Source organism: Chinchilla lanigera, unplaced genomic scaffold (assembly GCF_000276665.1).
Source record: "Chinchilla lanigera isolate Chin_1 unplaced genomic scaffold, ChiLan1.0 scaffold00038, whole genome shotgun sequence".
NCBI lineage: Eukaryota > Metazoa > Chordata > Mammalia > Rodentia > Chinchillidae > Chinchilla > Chinchilla lanigera.
In genome coordinates this window covers 19,280,569-19,306,022 of record NW_004955439.1, presented here as the reverse complement: position 1 = coordinate 19,306,022, position 25,454 = coordinate 19,280,569, and the positions used below count along the sequence as shown (strand labels likewise).

The 25,454-nt window shown below is 36.4% G+C and overlaps 1 protein-coding gene across 4 annotated transcripts in view; it reads right to left on the bottom strand.

Moving 5' to 3' along the window:
* The window catches only part of Park2 (parkin RBR E3 ubiquitin protein ligase), a 1,289,129-nt gene that overhangs the window by 647,336 nt on the left and 616,339 nt on the right, over nt 1–25,454 (bottom strand). For all 4 annotated transcript variants that reach the window (XM_005390686.2, XM_005390687.2, XM_005390688.1 and 1 more), the window contains exon 5: nt 9,423–9,506. In XM_005390686.2, the coding sequence (XP_005390743.1) occupies nt 9,423–9,506 (84 nt within the window). The remainder of the gene's footprint in view (nt 1–9,422; nt 9,507–25,454) is intronic.

Below are 25,454 nucleotides of genomic sequence, written 5' to 3'. Positions count from 1 at the left end.
TGTTTATTATAGTTCAGGGGATAGTATTAAGTATCTAGTTTCATTTATAATAAATCTTAGAGCTATTTTAAGAGGTCTGAGAATGGTTATCATTAAGAAATTAACCAGTAACAAATGCTGGCAGGGCTGGGGACAAAAAGGAACCCTTCTTCACTGCTGATGGGACTGTAGACTGGTGAAACCACTGTGGAAATCAGTTTGGAGATTCCTCAGGAAACTAGGACTAGAGGTCCCATTCAACCCAGCTATTTCTCTTTTGAGTATTTTCCCAGAAGAACTAAAAACATCATATCACAGCCATATATGTGCACCCATGTTTATAGCAGAGCAATTTGTAATAGCTAAATTGTGTAAGCAACCCAAATGCCCATCCACTGAGGAATGGAAAAAAAAGTTGTGGTATTTTTATATAATGGAATATTACTCAGCTGTAAAGAAGATAAACTTGAGGCTTTTATAGGTAAATGGGCACAACTAGAGACCATACTCATAAGCAAAATAAATCAGACACCCATGTGTAAACACCATACTGTCTCACTAGTGTAAGAACCTGAAAGAGTGAATAAAATCTAGGAGTACAATAGATTTAGTGAAAAGGAAAGAAACTGCTCAAAAGGAAAAAACAACTGGGATGAGAGAAAAGAGAAAACAAAGAAGGAAAAAAATATGTATATATGTATACACAGGATAGCTAACATAGTTATACTACTGATTTTTATTGCTCTATTGAAAGGAACAGTTAATGTTTAATTGTTTGATCAATCTTACATGCCTATATTTGTTTATCTGAGTAACCAAATTGAAGATTTCAATACGTGATATAACAACCATTATTAATTTCCTATCACCTTGTCTGAAATTCTGTATTGCTTGCATTGTTTCTGTGTTATTTTGTAAATGTATGTGTGTTTGTTAACATGTTTTCATTTTTATCTTTAAAATAAAAAATATAACTACATAAAAAATAATATCATCTTTAAAAATATTTTATGTGAAAGAGTTTAACTCATATCAAAATCAAATAATCTAAAAGAGAAAATATATAATTTTATCTAGGATTTCAGATAATGTTTCCTTTGTAAAAATAAAAAATATGGTGTAGTTATATTACAGGCTGTTAAGTACTGAAACCAGCATTCCTCAACAAGAACTTTTAAAATGACCATGGTCATTTATTATTGAGGAGATAATTTAAATTTCCTTTTTCATCCAAAGAACTCTTCCCCTATCCTAAAAACCCTGCTGTTTAAGTGTCAGGTGTGGCGAAAGGCAAAGTTAGTTGGTAGAGAAGCACCTTGTTATAACAAAAGCACCACTGAAGCCGAGGTGTGTGTAGTGGAGGGTTTGTTAATAGGTCTCTCACTTTTAGGGGTTGTGGTTTAGAACTCAGAAATAATGCTCATACCCTAGGACATCCGGTTTGGCTTAGCCTATGTCTGTGCAAGTAAGATAAACACATGCCCTCCCAACACAGACAATATTTAATTGTTCAAGGTACTATAGGCAAAATATAAAATGAAGGCTTACATAGAAAATTTAAAGTCTTATGCCATATTAAAAGTTTAATTAATTTCACTACTGGAGAAAATCATAATTGATTTTGTTCCTTTTTGATCTGAAACATATACTCATTGAACCAACTAGAATTCTTTTTATGAAAAGGCGAGGTGCCTTTCAGAACGGATGCTTCCTTCCTAAATTACAGCAATTAATGTAAAGTTGAATTAGGACCAGATTTCTCTGTCTAAGGTGTCATTAGGGTCAAGTTTATATTTGGATTTTTAAAATCCAAGGTTGAATTTTACTGCTTATTTAAAGTGATCTAATTAGTCCTTAACTATATACATATTAATTAAGAATAGATTAAGTAATTTACTCTTTTGAATTTTAAATATAGATAGCAATTAAAGTTTTTATTGAGACAATAATATATAGTATATAAAACATTGCTAAAAATTAATAATATCCTACAAAGTTATTTTTGATAAACTACTTTAAAGGCTTATAATCTCATCTTAAGAAACAAGTGCTACACAATGACTTTAGAAAACTCAAAGAGTCATGATTTACATTTAACCACTTTGTGAAAGTGCATTCCAGAAAAATGGTGTTAAGAGAAAAAGCGAAGGAAATAAATGTCTCACACTGGATATTTCTGCTAGCCACTGGCATAATTATTTAAAAGCTGGCACAGTGCCAATTCCTTCCTTTAACAAATATTTCATTAGTGTTCACTATATGTGGTAGAAAAATATTTAGATATCCCAGTTTGTGCCTAAAGTATTTTAAAGTAAGTTTTCCTCTGTTCTTTTACAAAGTAAGTTTTTATGGTCCTAGGTTATCTGTTTAAATACTAACTTAGCTGCACCCCAAAATATTTGATAGGGGGGGTATTTTCATTGTTGTTTTTCATATGGCCATCTTGGTCTTTTCATTGACTTAAGAGATATGAGTTACCATGTTCCATATGTTATTAATGATACTTTAGCTCCTTAATGTCTAAAACATGATCAGTTGTTGAAATGTTCTGCATGTCTGCAGAAAAGGTGCTGGGGGCATCGTCTTGAGTTCACGGCTCTTGGCTGTGTGGGTCTCCAGTAGAGACCCTGAATTATTTCATAATTCCTTCAAGGGTCTCTACTGGAGAAGCTCGCAGCTCCTCAGCTATGTCATTCCCCCGTTGTGGCAGTGGCAGTCCATCTATATAATTTGGTAATTCTCACATTGCTTCTTAAATATATTTTAAGTCCATATTATTATGATCAGGCAATTTTTAAAGTACTTTATCTTCTTGGGTTATTAAACCTTTTATCAAAATCTAGGGAGCTTCCCTCTAGTAATGCTTTTTCCCTTAAAATCTACTTTATATGCAGTTAAAATGGATTCAACAGAATTCTTTAGTTAATACTTGCCTGAAATGTCATTTTACATTGTTCTATTTTCAATGCTTTTGTTCTCATATGCTTTAGGTATGTCTTTTGTAACCTGCACAGAGCTAGCTTTGCTCCTTTTAATCCACCCTAAGAATCTTTGTCTTTTAAAGTTCAGTTAGAGTGAATTTACATCTCATTCCATTGGTATATGTGCTTTTATTTTTGCTTGCTTGGTGTGTGCTACTTATTTGTCACAATCCTCTCTCTCTCTTTCTGTTTTACGCATTCCTTCTCTTTTCCCCGTACTAATTTGACATCCTGTACTTTATTTCAATCCCTTGTGTAGTTACCTAGACTATGAATTTTGTTTTTGTTAGTGTATCTGTGCAATACACAATAACTACACTCATATTAGGGAATTGGTACATATCCACAGAATATATTGATCACTTTTACTTCATTTCTCCTCCCACTCTCCACTCTTTTGCCAGATCCCCTTCCCAATCTCCACAGTCTACCTCTCTCTTTATTGCCATTTCACTTTTATTATTTTGGTCTTTAGTTATTATATTTTGGGTTTCTCATATAACAGAAACCATGCAATATTCAATGTTCTGCATCTGATTTATTTTATTTAGTAGTATATTCTCAAGATGCATCTGTTTTCATCCAAGTGGCTCAAATTTATCCTTTATAGCTGAATAGTACTCTGCTGTATATACAGTATATACTGCATTTTCTTTATTCATTCATCTGTTGATGGGCATATGGCCACTTCCATAATTCAGCTACTGTGAATTGTGTTGTGTACACATGGGTATGGATGAATACTCTAATATGATGACTTTAATTCTTTCAGAAAGGTAACTGGAAAAGAAATAGCTCTATGAAATAGAACTTTTACTCTTAGTTTTTTTTCAAGAATCTCTATACTGATTTCCATAATGGTTATACTAGTTTACATTCTCACCAACAAAGTTTCCCTTTGCTTAGAACCCCCCAGGATTTGTTGCTTATTGAGTCCTTGATGATAGTCTTTTTGGTGTAAGATGAAATCTCAGTGTTTTGATTTGCATTTCTCTAATGGCCAAAGATACTGAGTTTTGTTTGTTTGTTTACTTACTGGCCACTTGTACTTCTTCTTTTGAGTAGTGTTTATTTACTTCAGTTGCTAATTTTTTATTTGGATCTTTTATTTTGGAGAGTTTAGATGAGGGAGGTGGAGAAGACCCAGGGCCTCTGTGAACAGACTCGCTACCTCTCCTGGGAGAAAAAGGGCTCCTTGATAAGGCCTGGGGATCTACTGCACCATCACTGGAGAATTTTGCTCTTATGTCCTTGTTGGGACTCGAGGCCTCTAACTCTAGAAGGTCACTCAGTTGGAGCTTGGTAAGGAGCTGGGGAACTTCTCAGCTAGGATTTGAATGTGGTTAAAGCACTAAAGGCCCAGCTCTGAACCGAAACATTTATGGTGTTCAAAAATTCTTTCAGGGAGAAGCAGGCCTTTTTTACTAGCAGAAAATTCATAAAAGAGAAAAATTTCCTGGGTCGGGAGTGTGAGGAATCTCACATGGGAGGAAAAAAACTTTCAAGTACAGCAACGATGGGAAAGATTTGTTCAAAATTACCCCTTTATTTGACACCACAAAGGTCTGAGACAAGAAAGGCCCTGTGAGTGCAGTGAGGACCTGCGAGCGCAGAGCGAAGCTCTCTTACAGTCCACAGCGTGAACAATTATCATCCACAGACACGCTGGGCCTTCAGTGCTTCTTCCTCTGTCCTCAGTCCTCCTTCAGTCCGCTACCTCCCCAGGCACCTGCCCATCAAATTCGCATCACTGCAGTTTGTTTGTATTATCTAGAAAGAATGCTTGAAAATATAGATAAATCTAAATAAAGTATAACAGTACATATGGTAATATTTAATTTATGGAAATGTTCAGTAAATATAAAATAAAGTCACTAGATATTATTGTATGCAGGCCTAGAGCATATGGTTAAAGCATTCTAGACACTGACTACAATTAAACTTGCTTTTGATATATGAATATTCCTACCAGTTTTACATGTAACAGGCAAAGCTAGTAATGACCCATATATCAACCATTCTTTCTGAAATTCCATGCTTTTCTTCTAGGATCATACTAGAGTGAAACGTTAAGTAAAAGTACATCTGGGAATAAATTCCTTGCGTTTTTCACTAGCCAAAATAGCTTTTTAAATTATGAATTGTGTCCTTCATTCTTTTGATACTACTGGGATTGAACCCAAAACTTTTCCTCTGAGCTACACCCCAACTCTTTTTATTCATCTATTTTTAATTTTTAAAATTCAATTAACTAATTTTATTGGTACATTTTAGATATACATAGTGATCACATTCATCACAGGGAATTTGTACCTCTACATGATATAACTTAATTCTTTTTTTCCCCATTCCACTCCCCTCCCTTCAACCCCTCTTCCCCTTCTTAATTACAAAAGCTTTGTTTCCGTTTTTTCCTTTTATTCCTTTTTTTGTCTCCTTTTCTTTCTTTCCCTCTTTCCCTTTCTAGTTCCCTTTCCCATTTGAACATTTTCTTCCTATTTCCCCAATATCTATTAGACATTTTAGTCCTTATTTACACTTTCAGTTTCTCACACCAGATAAACCATGTGATATTTGAACAGGTGTGTCCAATTTATTTCACTTAAAAGTGTGTAGTATTTTTATTTTGAAACAGGGTCTTATGAAGTTGCTGAGAGTGTCAGGCTGGGAATGAATTAATTCTACTGCCTCAGCCTCCCAGTTTACTGGGATTATAAGCATGCATCACCATGCTCTTCTTTTGTCTTTTATTCTTAAAAATTTTTTCTGACATAGAATTTTAACTTGACTTTTATTTTCTTTAAACATTTTGAAGTTACTGTTTTCTCAATGTCCTCTGTCTTCCAGTGTGGAGGATAATTAATCACCAGTGGAGCTGCCACTCTTATATAGGTAGTGAGCCTTCGTCATTCCAGGTCCTTTTAGAGCTTCCTCCTTGAAGCTGACAAGCTGTAACTCCAGTATGATTTGTTCACCCCAGTTGGAACCTACTGGGATTCTCCAGTCTTGAAAATTATTGCAATTTGTATTTTACTATCTTTTAAAATATTATTTTCTACCATTCCATCTATTATTTTTATTTTGCAAATCTAATATTTGGAACATCTATCTTGCATACTTTTAAAGTTTCTTTATATCAAACTGTTTTTTGGGGGAATACAACTTGTTAATTTTTTCCAAGCAAATTTCATATCTAAATCTTAATTTCTCTTTTCACTTAAGACTTATTTGTTGTTTAAAATATTTAGTTAATTTTGTGACAATTATAATTTTCAAATCTAGAATATCTCATATGCATGTGTGATCTAGGCTTATTTCTGATATTCTTTTTTAAACTATTTGATATGTATACCTTTATTTTTATAAGCATACATATTTACACGTTTTCCTTGATAATTTTATTGTCTGTGTTCTTTCCAGATTTGAGTTCTGTTTGTTCTCATTCACAGAGACTTATTTCCATACATGCTGCATACTTTTTGTGATTGTTAATTTACATTCCACGGAACATTTATTTGAAGTCATTGTTTGAGAACTCAGCACACACGTTCTGGGAGGATCTGGGCTAGTTTCAGCCCAGTATCCAGTACTGCCAAACTATGACTTCACAAACAATTTTCTGTATTTAGGACTTCACGTGCCTCATAGGAACAGTCAATACTGCTTCTAATTAAGGTTTGGTTTGTGCTTACAAAGTTTTGGAAGTAACATTTTCTCCTTTACCTAGAGTGAGAAGAAGATAGGCAAGAATTCCTACCACTTCTCTGTCCAATGAGGCCTCATATTTTGAGTCTAACTTTGTTAAGCCCTAAAGACTAATGTAGTGTGTGTGTGCATGTGTGTGTGCATATTTGTGTGTGTGTGTCTGCCCTGTGAGTGTCTTACATGTAGCTTCTACCCACAGTAATCAGTGGTTGCCTCCAGGTAGCAGCTGGCTGAGCTTAGGCAGTTTCCTTTCTGAATTCAATTTTCTCCTCAATTTTGGCAAACATTTTCTTACCAGGTTGCAATACAGTAGTTCTTTAAAATTTAGTTTTATGATTTAATACAGTATTTTACTATGGTGATAGTGCAAGAGTTTTAGGGATATCAATTCACCAGGTTGGAAATAGAGTTACAGTGCAACTTAAGACATATAAAATTGATAACTAAGTTAAGTATACAACAATTTTCAATACTCATATGAAAAAGTTTCCCTCTTTTGGATGATTTTGAGATAAATCTTTAGAGATGCAGAGTTGGTTGTTCTGCTAAGAATAAATCCCACCAATTATCAAGAAACATAAAAGGCAGTTTAGACACTCAAGTAGTGAAGTAGATTTTTCAAAGAACCTCACATTACTCTGGGGATGAAGTTAAAACTATGATGATGTTACATACACCAAAGGATAGATGGATAACTGTTTATTGCATGCATGGATATATACAAACATATGTATATACTTAATTATATGTAATTATATCTATATTTTATGTATATTAGAATGTATACATATATTTGCACAATACATACATATGAAATTATACTTAAGAATTCTGCCCTATAAAGTATATACACTTGAATTTCATCCCTGGTTGAAACTTGAATGACTATATTATACTTTGATATCTGTGAGTGACACACGTCATTATTTTTCTTCTGGACCTTTTCTTCAGGATGTGCATTAACAAGAATTTGTTCATGGTCCCGAGCCTGAGTTTGATGAAGAATACTTGTTTGACTGTTACTTGCTGCTATGTGCGTGTCCTTGCAATTATCCAGCGGATTGGCAAGAGAAGACTCTGCTAATGATTCTAGCTCAAACACTGTACCTGTTGGTATTGACAGACTTTGTTCCTTAGAGAAGATATGAATTGCCAGCTGGATGTGACAGTTTGTGAGCTAACACTGACATTTGTGTTGGCACCATAACAGTATTTACAGCTCAGGAAATATATACAGTCAAAGTATGATGGTACAAAGAATTCTGAAGTAAAAAGAATAACAATATAAAATGATAAGCAGGACCATAATAATAAAATAATTTTAAGAGTAACTTCAGAGCTTAGGATCTCTTTCAGGAAACATCTGCTGTATGTGAAACATACAGCATATGCTTCAAAGGGAAACCATTTACCAAGAACTGATAATTCAGTTATACAACTGCCCATCCATACTACATATTCTAACAGTCTCTTGGGTCAGAAAACTGCATGGAAACATAGCAAGAGATAAAGACAAAAAGTTTTTGAATGATATGGAATATAAATATAAAATATCATAGCATCAGGAAAGAGATTAATGGCATATATTTGACATTTTCTTTTTCTAGACGCTTAGTTGGCTTTTCTCAGGCTCGTCTTTATTTTCCATGTATATCACTTTTTAAGGAGTCTAAATTGGCACATTTCAACATGGTCACCTAGGATACTATAAACTATATATTTGACATATGTCCCTATTTACTGGCATATGGCTCCTAAAATCTTTAGAATCTTCAAAGTGATAAATGTCTTTTCTATGCTAACAGGTTGCGTGGTAGCTGGTAGCCCCGAGGTAGCTTAAGGAATGGCTGGTCACCAGAAAGACCAAGGCAGAATTAGAAGGATAGGATTTTTAACCCCATCTCCAACCTTCAAGGACGGAATAGAGGCTGAAGCTTAAGTTGATGACCAGTAGCCAGTGATGTAATTACTCATGCCTAGGAAATGAAGCCTCCACAAAAATCCAAAGGGTCAAAGTTCAGAGAGGAGAGTTTTGGGATAACTGGAGAGTGACGTGCCTGTAATGTGGAAGTTCCACCCTCAGTCTCAGTGACTCGCCCTTGGCACCACTTCATCTCATCATCACACCCTTTATAATATTCCATATAGTGAACTAGGGAATGGTAAATAATAGTTTTCCAGAGTCTGGTGAAGAGCTCTTGCAAGTTACTGAAATCAGGGGTGGGAGAGTTTGGGGGAAGCCTCAACTTATTAGGTAACTGACAGGTAACCCACAGGTAACCCAATCCAGGCCAAGCAGTTGGCATATGAAAAGAGTAGCAGTTCGGGGGACTGAGCACTCCATCTGTGGGGTCCACTGCTGTCTCCAGGCAGGCAGTTTCAGAACAGAATTGGAGGGCACCCAGCTGGTATCCACTGCTCCAGAAATGAATGCTTTCTGGTGGGGAAAATACCCACATCTTTTGATGGCACAGAAATCTACACTGATTTGTGAGAGTAGAAGAAAGAAATAGGGTTGGTTTTTTACACACCATCAAGAAGGTAAAGTCATTAGAAAAGTGATTTGGAAGGCAATGACACAGGAGAACTTTTGGTGAATACTATAACATATCTGGATATTCTATAACCTGTAGTAAATATTATTAAGTGGAAGAAAAAATCCGTTGTCATTTTTGCCTCTGTGTTAATGTTTTAGTAAACACTCAAGATGTCATCATTTTTCTGTTTTAAAATTAATTAGCTTGACAATGTACTCACTGCACTGGTCCCAGGGCAGCCTGGAGATTGGCATTCACCACTCATCCGGTTTGGAAACAAGACATCTTCCCAGCAAGATGGACCCTTTGGAGGAAAAAAAACAAAAACAAAAACCAATATATCCTTGATACACAAATTGTAATATGTACTTCTTAACAAATATTCTAAAATCTTTCCATTTATATTATTAGATAGTAATTACATAAATGTGCAGTTCACTGATTTCAGGGTGTCCACAGACCCCCAAAGGCTCTCTGCAGATGCTCCTGGGGACCTGCTAAGTCAAAACTATCTCAGTGACTATGTAAAACGTTATATGGTATTTGGCTTCAAACATGTTCATTATCCATTCCTACACTTCCTCCAGAGACCTGTTTAAATGTAACTGTAGCAGAAAGGCCATCCCTGAGCTTAGCCAACCCTCTCCTTCAGGTCTGTCATCTTGATTTTGTGTCACAGCAGTTATTACCACCAGGTAAGTGGCAAGGTGACAAAACAGTGGTTGTCTGTACTCCCACTGATTGTACCTCTGCAAGGGCAGACTGGAGCTCTTCTATTCAGTGTAGTCCTCTAGGGAGGGGCCTGGTACATAGAATGTGCTCAACAACCTCTCCTGGTAATCTAAGAAATAAAAATTTAAAGAGCAAGAGTTTTCAGTGAAATCAAAAAAGAACACTTAAAGTAAAATATTAATGTCAATTAATGCAAAAAAAGCAAGGATCCTTGAACTGGCTCATAACTTTTTGTCTAAATTTCAAGAAATTTATACTGGTATCTTACAATTCTGTCTTAGTTATTTTCCTTGTTACTCAGACAAATTACTTGATGCCAAAGTTAAAGGAGGAGAGGTTTATTTGGCTCACAGTTTGTGGAGGTTTTAGTCCATAGTCAGCTGGTTCCAAGGCAGGGTGGCTTGGCAGAGGGGCATCGCAGAGGAGAAACAGTTCAGCAAGCGGGCAAGTGAGAGCAGAAAGCAGCAATCCAAGTGACTTTATCAGCTTCTTTCTGTCTCTTTTATATTCTGTCTACACTACTGGGTTTAAGGAGGGGGCCAAACAAATCCATGGACTGATTTAGTAATCACACACCCTTAATCCCAGCATCACATGCTTTTGATGCAGCCACCTCTGAAAAAGCTCCTCCTATGACTGCGTGAGGCTCTGGGGGCACATCTAGACATAAGCCACAACACTGGCTAAAAATACTAAGAGCCTTACGTATTTTGTTTACAGATACTTTGAACACAGTGGAGAGGAACTAGAAACATCCTGGATCAGCAAACAACCATCCATAACTAAATCAAATACTACGCAGCAACCATAATTTATAGTTCTTACTCACTAACAATATACTTGTACTTAGTGAAAGGAATACAGAATTCAGTTAAAGTAGAAGCACAATATTGAGGTATTGAGGTGATTATGAAGTGAAAATATTACAAAGGAAAGATGCAATTTGTACCTTTGGGGGTAATAGTCTCACTACTGATAAGTGTTTAAAATTTAATTAAATAGTTTTCTTAAATGTATTGCAATTGTAGTTGGTGACTCTTAATGAAAATGTAATGTAAGTATTACACTCATGACCCTCTATGGGGCAGTATGGAGTATGTATAGACATCCCTGGAGACCTTGCTGCTGCTGGCCTGGTGACAAGTAAACCTCCTATTTCTCCTAAGGAAGCATTAGACTTATGCTTAAAAACTAGCAATGTTACTCAGACAGAGTAGTGTGCATGCTTGTAATCACGGCACTCTGGGAGGCTGAAGTGTGAGGATCCTAAGTTTAAGCCCATCCTGGACAGCTTAATGATTTAGTAATTTAGTGATCTATCTCAAGATGAAAAAAAAAGTACAAAGCTCAATATAAATGTTCTCAGTTGAATTCCAAGTTTTGCAACAAAATTGGCACTGTGTAAACCTGTAGTACCAATGAGAATGGAAGAGATCAATGGTTGAAATGTCCATGCTTTTCTAGAAATGTGTAATAGGCTGTAGCAAAGAACAAGCCTCTGTTCCTGCAGAACCACATGTGGGTGAGGTCTCAAAAACATAAAAATAAACAAACAAAAAGTCTGAAGAGGTGAGATGACCTGGAGCCACCAAAACTTCACCAACAGAAGAGCTTAAGGTCTTCTAGAGAGAAAGGTTGGATTGCCAATTCAAAAACAAACATCAAACTAGAACTGTAAAATTGTAGCAACACCTTCAAAGCTCAGAGAGGACTGCATGTAATATGACTGTCAGTCAAATAGGAAAATGGAGAATGTTGGCTGTAGGATAGTCAAAGGTGGGCCAGTGCTGCCCTCACAGATTGCAATTCTAGAAGAGATCCAGGAAGGGCCAAGTGAAGAGATGAGCAGGTATCTTTGTAGCTGTGATAGGACAGAGGAGGGAGGATGGGTAAAGTATCAGGCAGAGGTGATTTGAGGGCAGTGACCAACATGAGGTGCAATGAGGAACAGTGGTTGTGACATTATGACTACGAGACATTTAGACAGAGCCAATGGTTCATGATGCAGGAGATAAATCAGACATTGGGAGTTTGCACAAGGACCATTCCTGCTTCAACAATCAGCCCAGAACAGCCTAGCCACCTAGCGCAGGAAGCTAGTGAAAATTCTGGGGAAGGTTTTCAAGAAGCCATGTCTATTTCTTCAGGTCGGCATGCACAAACCTTGCCTCCTTCACTAACACACATACAACACACAAAGACATGTGTACTTGCATATGCATGAACATATATACCATATACATACATATACTACACACATAAATGCACACATACACTAGAAAAGAGCATGCAGAAACAGAGGAAATGTGGAAAGCTGAGTTCTACTTCAAAGAAACTAAGCCATGTACATAAACAATTTAACCCACACCTCAGAGAAAGCCAGAATCTGAATTCACAGATCATTAGGTGAAAAGCCACTGGTACAGCAAGCCCAAAGCTGCTATTGTTAGAAGCTTTCAAGGGTGGGCCCTGGCTGGTATTTGGGAAGTTGGATTTCAGAAGTGTCGCCACCACCTCCTTAATCATGTGGGTGGTTTGCACAGCCTTAAGCTGTTTGGACAAGCTATGTGATTCATGTCTAACACCTTCATGACTGAGAACCTGCAATTTTAATAAGCATTGAGCAGAGATGCCTACACGAATAGCCCCTGCTAAAACCCTGGGCTCTGATTCATGAGTGAGTGTCCCTAGCAGACATTTCTCACTTGTGGTTGCTACTTGCTGTGGGAGGAGTAAGTGCCTCCTGTGAGGTCCCTGGAGAGACTCCTTTGGCCCCTTCTGGTCATATCTTTATATTCCTAGGCAGATATTGCTGTACTGCATCTCTGCCGTGTGTATGACTACAAACCCAGTCCTGTTAATTTTTCTGGCAATTCTGCAAGCCTGAGGTGTGCATTAGTCTTGGAAGCCCATGATACAAAGACACAATGTCACACAATTAGTCAGAAAGAGAATGTTCTCCCAACTTCAGAGGCTTGTCAGGGTTTATTAAGACAACATCAGTCCAGTCACAAAGGGTAAAAAGTTCCATTTTCTTTTTTCATCCCACTGTATGAACAAAGCCTGCCACACTAGTGAAACAGTTTTAATGATGGTTGTGGAACCGAAGGTATGTTACTCTGCTGGGACAATGTAAAAGTAAAATACAAGTACCAGGAATGGGGGGCAGCCAGGTGTGGTAGCCCATGCCTATAGACTGGGCAATCAGGGAGGCTGAGCTTGAAGGATTATAAGTGAGGGAGGGAGCAAGGGACGGAAAGAGTGAGAGGGGGGTGCTGGAGGGAGAGAGGCAGGGAAAGACAAGACAAAAAGGATTGGAAGGCCAAAATGAGCTCAGGAAAGAAGGGTCAAGGAGAAGATTAATGCTCTTACATTATAAGCAGCTATTTCTATTAAAAACCATCTACATATATGATTTTCTTAAATGTGCATAGATTCACTTGGTAAAAACTGCAAATATCTTGACATAAAAGAATGATGAAGCAATAAAATTTAGAACTTTAGTCACATTCATCAGCCTCAGTTTTGTAGCTTAAGGTAACTAATTCAATGGAGATAGATGTGGCCATAATTTAGTCATATAATCCTACTTCAACACTTTGATGAAGATCTGGATAACGCATCTTGCATATTTGTTTTAACCTCTATTTTGTGTGGGTAATGGTTACATCAGATTTCTCTCATTTTGGACAATTAAGAAAATATTAGAGTCTAAATCTGAGGACCATCTTTAGCACTATTACACAGATGATAATAATCAGTCAGGTTGCTATTGTGACCCTTGGCTTTACCATCTAATTTAATGTGTCTTGATGCAGTTTTAATGTTTCAAGGTTTCCAAATGCTTTAGAAAATAGTCAAAGTCTAGTTTAGTCTTGTAATTTTCCTCTCTTCACTCTCCAAAAACCACTAAGAGCTCCATACGGAGTAGCTTCTAAAGTTCCTTCTGTCCCGGAACCATAGCTATTGCTGCTAAGGGAACAAGGTTTTCGCCAGGCAGACAACTGTGCTGAGCTGTGGCTCTCAAGCTGCGGATGGTGGCGATTCACAAGGAGCACCAGCAGTCCAGAGGCTCAGAAAAGTCCCAGAGTTTAAAGGAAATCCATTTCACTGCAGTTCGCCCTGAAGCAAATGATATATTAGTGGTTCTCCTTAGCAACAAAAAAAGTTTCTTTGGAAATACTGACAGCACATGCAATGGAGAAAGAAATATTTGCATGGTAAAGACTGGAAAGGAACACTAATAATCAAAGGAAGGAGGAGCTAGATTCGGTTTACTGTTCATAGTAAGATTCAGAAAGTGTAGAAGTATGTATGCTTTTCTCTAACTATCACAGATAACTCCTTTTCATATTTTAGTTTTAGAGTCTAAATAGCAATTAAAAATGTATGTAACAATTTCTACAAATTATCTATAATAAGGTAGATAGCCTTAGTGTTTAGTGCTGTTTAGTGTCTAAACAGCAATTAAAACTTTTATGCAACAATTCATATATACCATCTATAATAAGTTAATACATGATCTGACAGATCTTTATGATGTACAGAGAAATTATGGAAATCTCACTCATAAATTTTTTCTTGACCTCAAACTATAACACAATAAGTAATAAAATTAAATTATTATTTATTAAGAATTATTTCAAATATGTGAATTTGACATAATAAAACGTGATGTTATCCGTAGTACTCACACAGTATTAATAGAAAAAAGGTCTCAGTGAATACATGCCATTACAAAGCAGATTTAACTTATAATTTTAGGAAATATAAAATTTTAATTGATTGATCATTGCCTACTGTGTTTCAACAGCTGTATGGCTAAAGCATTTATAATTAATAGCTTTTGTACAGGAGTAAGGAAGATCATTAGATGAAAAGATTAAAAAGACTGCAAATGAAACATGGCTAGAAGGAGTTATGGATTATAACATGTCAACAAAAGAATCAAAAGCTATTTAGTCTCTCAAATCCAGAGAACTCCTAAAAGATACCTAAAAGGAAAAAGACAGAACTGTGTAAAATATATACGTTAGTAAAAATCATGTGACTGCTTTTTGGAAAATTTTGTTCTTTTTTGCCTAGTAATGGTTACACCCACAAATACTGCAGAAATTACTTTAGCAACTGCTGAGTAATTTGGATTTTAAATGTCCCTCAGAAACCCAAGTGTTAAAGTGCTTACTCTCCAGCTTGATACTACTTAGAGCTGGTGGAAATTTTAAGAAGTGGGGCTTAGTGGGATATGGCCAGATCATTAAAGCAGTGCTCATGAGTGGTACTGTGGGAACCCATCCTCTCCTCCTTTAAAAATTTTTTCCTTTCCTGACCATGAGGTGAATGTTCTCCTGCCATGGTGGACCACCACAGGCCCAAAGCAATGTATGGCCAATTGATCATGGGCTAAAATATCCAAAACTATAAGCCAAACTAAATCTTTTTGCTTTAAAAGTTGATTTATCTCAGGTGTCTGTTATAGTAACAGAAAGTTGACTAACATAACAACTATAGCAGAAGCGAGCAAAGTAAAGCCTGGGGGTCAAATCCACTCAGTCCCTTTTGAATTTTCTTAAATAATTCTATACACACTTAGAGCCATATAAAGGCTTTACTTAGGGGAGTATGGGGCTCCCTTAATGGGCTAAAATAATTTTGAAGTTCATATTTGCTACATAATAAAACAATAGCAAACTGTCTTCATAAGAGCTATACTCAGAGGCCTGAGTCCTCTCTTTATCTGTCTATCTCTACCTGTGATAGGATGATCAAAAGAAGAAGCTTTGAAGTACATAAACCTGCTTCAGCAGATTTTCTACCGATAGCTACCTACATGCTCCTGAGTTAGTATCATTTACACACTCCATTTAGTGTTCCTCACTAGAGAAAATGAGGTGTCAAACACCTCCTGCACATAATGGTCATGTGGGTTAAATGAAACAACACACTTACATAAAAACCTTTGCACAGAACCTGGCACATGTGACTAAAAATTGGTTACTGTTGTGTTATTTCCTATTTCTCAAAATAGAACTTCCTGGGTAGGGTTATTTTTACTTGAGTCAAAAGCTGAGCAATAAGAGCCTATTTCCAAAGGGACTGACTTAGCCCACTGGATGTTTTTTACTCTTCTTTTTCTAGGCAATTTCCCTATCACCCAACGGCTCCCAAGGATTATGGCACTTTGCATATGACTCTGTTAAAGCATGCTGCATATGACTCTGTTAAAGTAGAAATCTCCATCTGTCAAAAAATAGATATTGTTCTGCATATCTTTCTCCATTTAATTTAAAGATCTTGGTGCTTTGGACAAAGCTAAGGACATTGTTGTGATTATAGCAAATGCAATCATTAAATAGTAACCAGGGAAAATAATAAAGAATCATTTGAACCCAAATCTTCCACTCCAAATATTTATCAAACAAGATCTTAAAATCTGAGAATAAAGTTAAAAAGAAGAATCTTTTTCTTATAGATTTCATAGAGTAGCTACAAAATCTGCTATAAAAAGATTTTTTAAATGCTTGTAACAAATACTCACAAAATGTAAGCAATTGTAACCCATCACTGCTGGTGCAAATGTAAACCAGACAGTTGCTTCAGATAACTCCTAGGCATTAAAAAAAAGTAGACATGGAGCTAACATAAGCCATTCCATTCCTATTCACCACTATAAATTAAAGTATGCCCATAATATTAAATACAAATGTTCATGACCATTTTATTCATAATGGCCTGAAACTGAAGGGCAAACTCAGAACATGAATGGGTAAACAAAACATGGCGTTGGCAGAATCCATTTTCACGTGGTTATAATTCTGAGGCCTCATCATTCTGCTGCCTGTTGGTTGGAGGCTTCTTTTGGTTCCTTACCACAGGAGCATCCTCAGCTTGGAAAGCTGACTTTATCAGGTTGCCAAGAGGGCTGCCCACTCCCATCTCCTACTGTGCAGTGTTTTTCATGTGGCCAATGGAAGACTTAGATAACATAATCCAGAGAGTGATAGACACCCCACTTTTGCCGTATCCTTTTGCTTAAAAGGAGGTCATACAACAATATGCAGTGGAATAACCATTGGTGAATTCCTACCATCTTGTCTAGTGCAAATCTGTATTATCTCTAATGTTTTATCTAATAATTTTTTTGTTCATTTTAATGGTTTTAACAATCTTCCACTCTTACATCTGTTAATCTGAGCAATGCAGTTGAAGATAACAATATGTAATATAAAAACCACAGTTAATTCCTATCATTTTTTTTGAAACCCTGTATTACTTTCAATGTTCTTGCTTTGTTTTGTTTATGTTGTGATGTTGGTACGTTGCTATTGTTCTTTTTTTCTTTTACTACTGTCTTTAAAACAAAAAAAGAGATCAGAGATCCTGCCACATTCAAGAGGAAGTGGTCTCACAAAAGCATAGACACTAGGCTGTGGGAGGTCATTGAGGGTTGATATATATACTCATTTTCCAATGAGGTGAAAGGCCTTTCAGGAAAAGAAAGCTTGAGAAGTGATAATTTTATAATTCACTTTAGTTTCTAAGTGCTCAGGCTAATTTTTAAAACTATAAACATACTTTCTATTGTTAGTCAATGGATATTTGAACACTTCCTTGTAGTCCCTCATTTAAAATTTCAAATAGAAACTATAGTTTTATACCTTAGGAGATATTAAGACATAAATGCTGGATGGGATCAGAACCTAAATTTCTACTTATTCTGTAGAGCTAAATTTGAAAATATCAGGACATTAAAAAACAAAAACAAAAACTGGGTGTGGTGGTGTACACTTGTACTCCCAGCACTCAGGAGGGTGAGACAGGAGGATGTTCTTGAGCTCGAGGCCAGCCTGGGCTACATAGCAAATTGAAGACCAGTCTGAACTCTATAGCTGTCTCAAAAATCCAAAATCAAAACCCATAATGGGATTTAGCTCAGTGGTAGAACCCTTATCTAGCAAGTGAGAGGCTCTGGATTTGGTCCTTAACCAAAAAAATTTTAAAATTAAAAAGCTAAAAAAAAAACCTTGTTGTGTTTTAAATTTTTAACATGTGTTTCTAGTTTAAGTTTATTGCCTGTGATTTCTAAGAGCAGCAACATTTTGTAGACTTTTACTTTGGCACATTAACTGCATTGAGACTTTCGGTAAATTCTATGGAAAAAATAGAGAAGTGCAATCTACATAAAGATTATTTGTTCTTAGTTATCTACATTATTTGTTCTTAGTTATCAGTTATTCTACAAATTGCTCAAAGCAAAAATTAGTATGAGGCAAATAGTAATTAAGAAAAGGCCTTAGAAGCTTCCTAGTTCTAGCCTTTGTTAATATTTCTTACTCCTGATTCTGATGGTATATCAGTAATAATAAACCCCTCATGTGAGAATATTTTTCTGTTGTATACACGGAAGCCAGAAAGTAAAATGTGATTTGGCAAACTCCACCCATCCTCAAAAAGAATAGTGATCATAACAAAAGGAAGGGAATAATGTCATCATGTATTAGTACAGAAGTAGGCTGCTTAAAAAGCACGTTTCTCTATCTGGTAATCTGAGCAATTTCGTTGAGGATAACAATATGTAATATAACAACCACAGTTAATCCCTGTCATTTGATTTGAAACCCTTTATCATTTTTAATGTCCTTGCTTTGCTTTGTTTGTATTTTGCTATTGTTCCTTTTTTGGTATTATTTTCTTTAAAATAAAAATTTAAATAAATAAATAAATAAATAAATAAATAACAAGCACTTTCCTGTGCCTCATAGAAACCTTGATTTCCAAGAAAGTTCTGCTAATTCTGTGCTCAGGAGTTCCAAGCTACACAGTGTTGATCTGTTTATGTGTTAGGGTCACTGCAGAGCTGTTTCCCAAAAGCATTTCTGGTCCTATGCTCATAGCTCTCATATTAGGTCATTGAGCATGTTTTGATTATTATGATGCCCTGAGTATTATATTTTCATAAAAGGGTATCATCTTATTTACTGATTTGTTAATCATCAAAAAAAAAGATCATCCTTTATTTTATCACATGGAATATTTGAACTCTGTGTTCTTGTTGGAAAATGTAGCCAAGTTTTAACAGAAGTTTGATTGTAAGGTGGGCAGGTCTTGTGTCTTAGTTATTTTTGTCATCAACAGCTCATTCTGCCCATTATATTCTTCCAGGCTACTCGCCATTAAGGCAGGTAGCACTGACACCCAGGGTGGGCTTTACCATTATCCACACCCAGATCTATGTCAAACCAATCAGTGTATTATTTAGTAATCATACACCCTTAATCCCAGCATCACACACTCACATCCAGCCACCTCTGAAACCGATCCCATGACCACATGAGGCTTTGCGGGGACATCTAGACATAAACCATAGTACCTCAGAAGGGTAAGTATGACCCTGTTTTAGTTACTTTTCTCTTATTGCTGACACAACACCTGACACCTCAAATTAAGGAACGAAAGGTTTATTTAGCTCACAGTTTATGGAAGGTTCAGTCCATAATCAGCTGGCTCCAATGCAGGGTGGCATGACACAGGGACAACAGTTTAAGGTGGCAGAAGACAGCAAAAGCAACAAAAGCAAAAGGGGGAAAGCAAGCCTCTTTTGCTCCCGTATATTGTAGGCAGGCTACCTCCACACTACCCCCCCACACACACACACACAAGTGTAGCACTCAAACCACCTCCCTGCCCTCCTCTTGCACAGGCTCAAGATGAATACAAAGTAAGGACCCTGGCCCCCGGCTGAGTCATTTAGTTAACCTTCTAAGCTTCTCAAGTTGACACAATGAACAACATCCTAGCTGTGTAAGGGCATGTCCTCTACACCCCAGGATGCTGAACTGCCAAATTACTTAGTTAAGCTTCTAGACTTCTCAAATTGACCCAATGAACAACATCCCAGAGTGGTAAGGGCATGTCCTCTACCCCTCAGGCTATAGAATTGCCAAGTTAGTTAGTTAAGCTTCTAGACATATCAAGTTGACACATTGTATCAACTGCTAGACTCTGATCCATGTGGATGGCTCAGTGAGGGCTGAAGTATGGATGTTTCATGACTGAAAAGTTAATGCCAAACACGTGCTAAAGTTAGTGGACTAGTACCCTTGGCTCTTCTGAAAGAGGCTTTCCAGAGTTCCTTACAATATGGAGGATATTTGCAAAGGTGACGATCTTACGATAGAAGTGAAAACTTCCAGTTCTTAAAGCTTGATCCTGGAAATTGGCTGGTGTCCTAATTAGCCTGTTTTAACAGTTGAGCAATTATTGAGTTCAGATTCACTGGAAGAGGTCAGTGTTTGAAGAAAACAATTCCCATGACACAGTTTGTCAAACTGGAGCATGGCACTTAATTGCTTGATACTGCCTAATTTGGGTCTTTCTTACCTACTCACCACATTTCCCATTCAACCATTCATCATATCACAGTGATGTATGTGCACCTATGTTCATAGCAGGACAATTTGTAATTGCTAAAATGTGGAAGCAATCCAAATGTCCATCCACTGTGGATTGGATAAGAAAATTGTGGTACTTTTATATAATGGAATATTACTCAGCTGTAAAGAAAGATAAACTCGAGGCTTTTATAGGTAAATGGTCACAACTAGAGACCATACTCATAAGTAAAATAAATCAAACATACATGTGCAAGCACCGCATTGTTTCTCTAGTGTAAAACTTGAAAGAGTTAATTTAAACTAGGAGATATGATAGACATTGTGAATTGATAGGAAAACACTCAAAGGTAAAGGGAAACTGGGATATGGGAAAAGAGAAGGGAAAGAGGGAGAGAGTTTGTATGTATGTATATGCAGGATAGTTAACATGGCTGTTCTACTGTCTTGTATTTCTTTGCTGAAAGAAACTGTCAATGAGTCCTTGGTTGATCAGCTTTGTATGTCTCTATCTGTTTTCATGAGAAACCACTTTGAAGATATCAATATGTAATACAACAAGCATTGTTAATTCCCTACCACACTGTTTGTAACTCTGTACTGTCTGTACTGTTCCTTTGCTATTTTGTAAAATGTTGTCTGTTAATATTTTCCTCCTTTTATTTAAAAAAAAAACATAACTGACACATCGATTGTTTTAGGGAAAATAGGAGAGACCCATTATCTAGACTTCTGGAGGAGGGGATGTTCTCTTAAATTTAGACTAAAGGAATGAATAGAGAACAGACAGGAAGACAAAAGTCATGAGGTAAAGTAGAATTCTGAGCAGAAACAACAGTACCAAATGCTACCAATCTGTTATAGTTTGTATCTATCTTTTGCCCAAATCCTCATGCACTCATAGGTGGGGTTTCTCAGAGCTGGCTAGATCTCAGGTGTGTGGTACTGGGATTAAGGGTGTGTGTCAATAAATTAGTCCATTGATTGGTTTAGCATAGTTCTGGGTGTGGATAATTGAAGGCCCACCCTGGGTGTGGGTGGTACCACCCAAATGTTCTGTGGCTCAGTGGCAATAAAAGTGAAAGGCAGGTTCCTGCTGCTGCTGGTATTTCACTTCTTGATGATTGCTGCCTCCGGCCTGCTCTGCCATGGACTCTTTCTCCTCTGTGATGCCCATCTGCCATGCCTCCCTGCCCTGGAGCCAGCTGACTGTGGATTGAAGCCTCTACAGACTGTGAGCTGAATGAAACTTTCCTCCTTTAACTTGAGAATGTTGGTGTTTTGTGTCAGCAACAAGGAAAGTAATCAAGACACAACTTGATATTGATTCCAGGAATGTATATCTCTAATAAGATAATTTCTCAGATATTTAACCATAAAATCAACTACTTCTGTACAATTCTTTAAACATCTTAATTTGCACTGCTACTTTTTGATAACACAATTCTTTTTCAGAGATTATATACATTTAGAGGTATTAGAAGCCAAGGTACTGAATTTAAAGGAATGAAGATTTCAAGTTAATAACAATGTCTTTGTAGTTTTGAGTCTGACTGACTGGGTTTGAAGTCTAATTACCACATAATGATGGGAAAGCTTCTGAATTTCAGTTTCATTATGTGTAATGTAAGAATGAAAATGAACCTAAGCCATAGGACTTATGATTAAAAGATCAAATACAACGTAGTACTTCACATACAGGTAATACATATTGGCAATTACTGCAGAATTACCATAGTACAAGGTACAATCAAAATTGACAAAGATTTAGAAGATCTAAATTGTACACTAATTTCACCAATGATTAGGCTAATCAGTTTAACATTTTACTATCTAATTCATAAAATATAGACAATGAGAATACAAGATTAAATAAAATGAATGAGCTAATTAATGTGAGAATTTTTTTAGGCAATAATAGGCCATACAAGCATAAGTTGCTGAAGGGCGGTCTGCAAGTAGAAAGGAGAGAAATCAGACATTTACCTCATGTTATATAAGTCAGACATCTACCTTACGTTATATATGCACTTTCAAGCAGTAAAAACAACATAAGGAGGCAGCTGTTGCTGGTGTCAACATTTACCTGAGCAGCATCTATGCTGGCATTGAGTATATGATACTGCTAAGTTAACAACTGTTCAAACAGAGTATCTCTGGTTTTGGAGAATTTTCCTAAGAAGTGGGATATCTTTCTACCTCAAAGACATAATTTGGCAGGTAATTTACTTCCACTACTAAAACGTATTTCATATAATATAAAGCAAGCATTGAATAATCCACATCGATGCCATAATTTCTCCTCCGATACAATTATCATAATGAAAGAAGTTTTAAAACATCTGCATTATCGTAAGGGAAATGAGAACTGCTATACTAGGCAGCTTTGCTGAGTTCTTACAGCCGATCATCATCACTACTGACTAGGAGTCCTTCCATGTAGGGTGCAAACAGAGAAATGCATCAAGTGTCAGATAATGTACTTGTTTCTTCACAATTTGTAGTTGTCATACTATCTTTAACCCAGGATATGTCTTCAATTGTACTGCTAAGTGTTGACAATTTTACTATAGAAAAACCACAGTGATAACAGGATTTAAATGATAGTGATTTTTTTGTCCTACTTCATTGAATTTAAACAATGGAGACAAAGAAAGACTTACAGACATAGTGATTCATTTTTATGAGCTCCTAACAGATTTAATTTAGGAGAACCATATGATTATTTTCATCTGTTCAAGTTCTCTCTACTAAAAATAATCTGGCTATTGCAGGGAGGGAAATTTGTTGCAGTTCAGATTAGTGACAGTTTCAGGCAGCATGGTATTTCTAGCAGTTGAGAGGGAAGCTTTCATTGCAATTCAAGGCATGTAAATCTGTCTGAATAACATTTACTCTCACGTAAAGTTTCATAGTTATCTTGGCTGGCTTTATATCTTGATAATTGTTCCTGGGCCTGGACTCTGCTTATTAAATGAGATAAAAAATTTATTAGATTTCTAGTGAATGTCCAGATATCATCACTATCTTATAAACATTAGTATTTAGTTCTTGATATTTATGAATATTACATCACATGCTATGTGTACTATACTACTCTAAATCTTCAAATCAAAAGATAAAGATATGTTAAAGCTTAATTCCGTCAGCTACAACATTTTCCAGAAAGGGAATGGAAGAAATAATATAGGACATGGTTAAAACAATAAAAAGATCAGGCTGTATTTAATTTTTCTGTTGCTTACAATTTACTGCCCATGAACACGTGTAACAATTAACTGTGTCAACATGATTGACTTGGGAGCCACCAGGATTTTTTTTTAAATTTTATTTGAAACAGAAAAGAACAAAATAAAATAACAAAGCAAAGACAAAAACAAAACAACAGAAAAACAATAAAAATGATATAGAATTTCAAAATAAGATGATAGGAAATTAACAATAGTTATTGTATTATATATTGTTATCCTCAAACTCGTTGCTCAGATTATGAGAAATAGGTATGCAAAATTGATCAAACAATTGCATATTAACTGTTTCTTTCAATAAACTATTAGAAATTAGTAGTACAATTATCCTAGCTATCATACATATATTCCCCTTCCTTCTTTTTTTCTTTTCTCCTTTCCTCCATACCAGTTGTTCTTTCCTTTTGAGCAGTTTCTTTCCCTTTCACAATGTCTGCTGTACTCTTCAGATTTTCTTTACTCTTTCAGGTTGTTGTACTAGGGAAACAATATGACGTTTGCAACCAGGATATTAATAAAGCACATGTCTTACGGAGGGGCGGTCTGAATAGGTCAGAGAGGTGTGACCCTGGAGATTATCTGGTCTGTGGCCTCTTCCGTTCTAGCACTGATCCACTGCTTGGGTTCCCAGCCAGTGTGCAGTAAACATCACTGCCTTGGAGCCAGCTAAACTCTCCTCTGAATCCCCTAAAACCATGATAAAAAATTAAGCCTGTCCTTTAAGTGGGCATCAGGTTTTGTGTGTCAGTGACAGGCTGACTAATGCAACATGCATCAGTCTGGGGGGAGTGTTTTGGTCACTGGACAGAGATGAGACATTCTGTAATGGTGTAGGTGTGAGAACCTGGCCAGATAATGATTTGGCAGTGACTGTAAGGAAAATAAACTTCCAAGGGTCCAAATGGGTAATGAAGTTGAATCAACCCATTCATCCAGGTATTAACACATATACAAGAAGAGCCTTCTTGATTCCTCATGGTGCTACTATGTGTCTATGAGCTTCTTTTAGCCCCATGTCTTCAGTGAATCACAAACAGCTTCTTTTAGCCCCATGTCTTCGACGAATCACAAACACGTGGGCAGGGCTTTATATTCTAGTGCTCTACTGAGTCTGTGGGTCTAGGGAAAGCAAGGCCTTAGTAATCAGCATAACTGAAACGAAACTGATTCTTTGGGAAAGAGTGGTCACTTCGCCTTCAGAAAGGCTGGCAAAGAGACACTTTGAGGGTAGCCCAGATTGAAATGCATGGAATATTGGTTTCAGTTGATACATTTTTACCTGAAAATTAACATGTGAAGGTGTTTCCTCTCTTCTTTCTCCTCTACTTTTAGTCCCTCTCTCTCTTTCCCTGAATCAAATACACTCAATATCTAACCATGTCTGAGCGTCACTCTGCATGACTTCTCTATGGACTAGTTAGAAGGAAGAGTACACATATTAATTCCAGATCAAACACACTAAATTTGTAGTTACTTGGCAGTGACCAAGTAACTACCTCCTCAGGACTAATTTAGACTTGCTAAAGTTCACAGAAAATACTTTTTTAAGTTTTCCACACCTTTTCACAAGAATTTTTTCAAATTATTAGTTTATTCATCCTCTTTGTACTCTATTTTTGACCTACTAAAACCAGATTCTTTGACTTTTTTCTTAGCATATATATCTTTTTTATCAAATTAGTGGAAAAGATTGTTTTTTTTCTTTTAAAAATACAAGGAGGAAAACATTAACAGACAGACAACCTTTTACAAAATAGCAAAAGAACAGTACAGAAAATACAGACTTACAAAGGGGGAGGAAATTAACAATGCTTGTTGTATTACATATTTATATTTTCAAAGTGGTTTCTCATGAAAACAGATAGAGACATGCAGTATTGA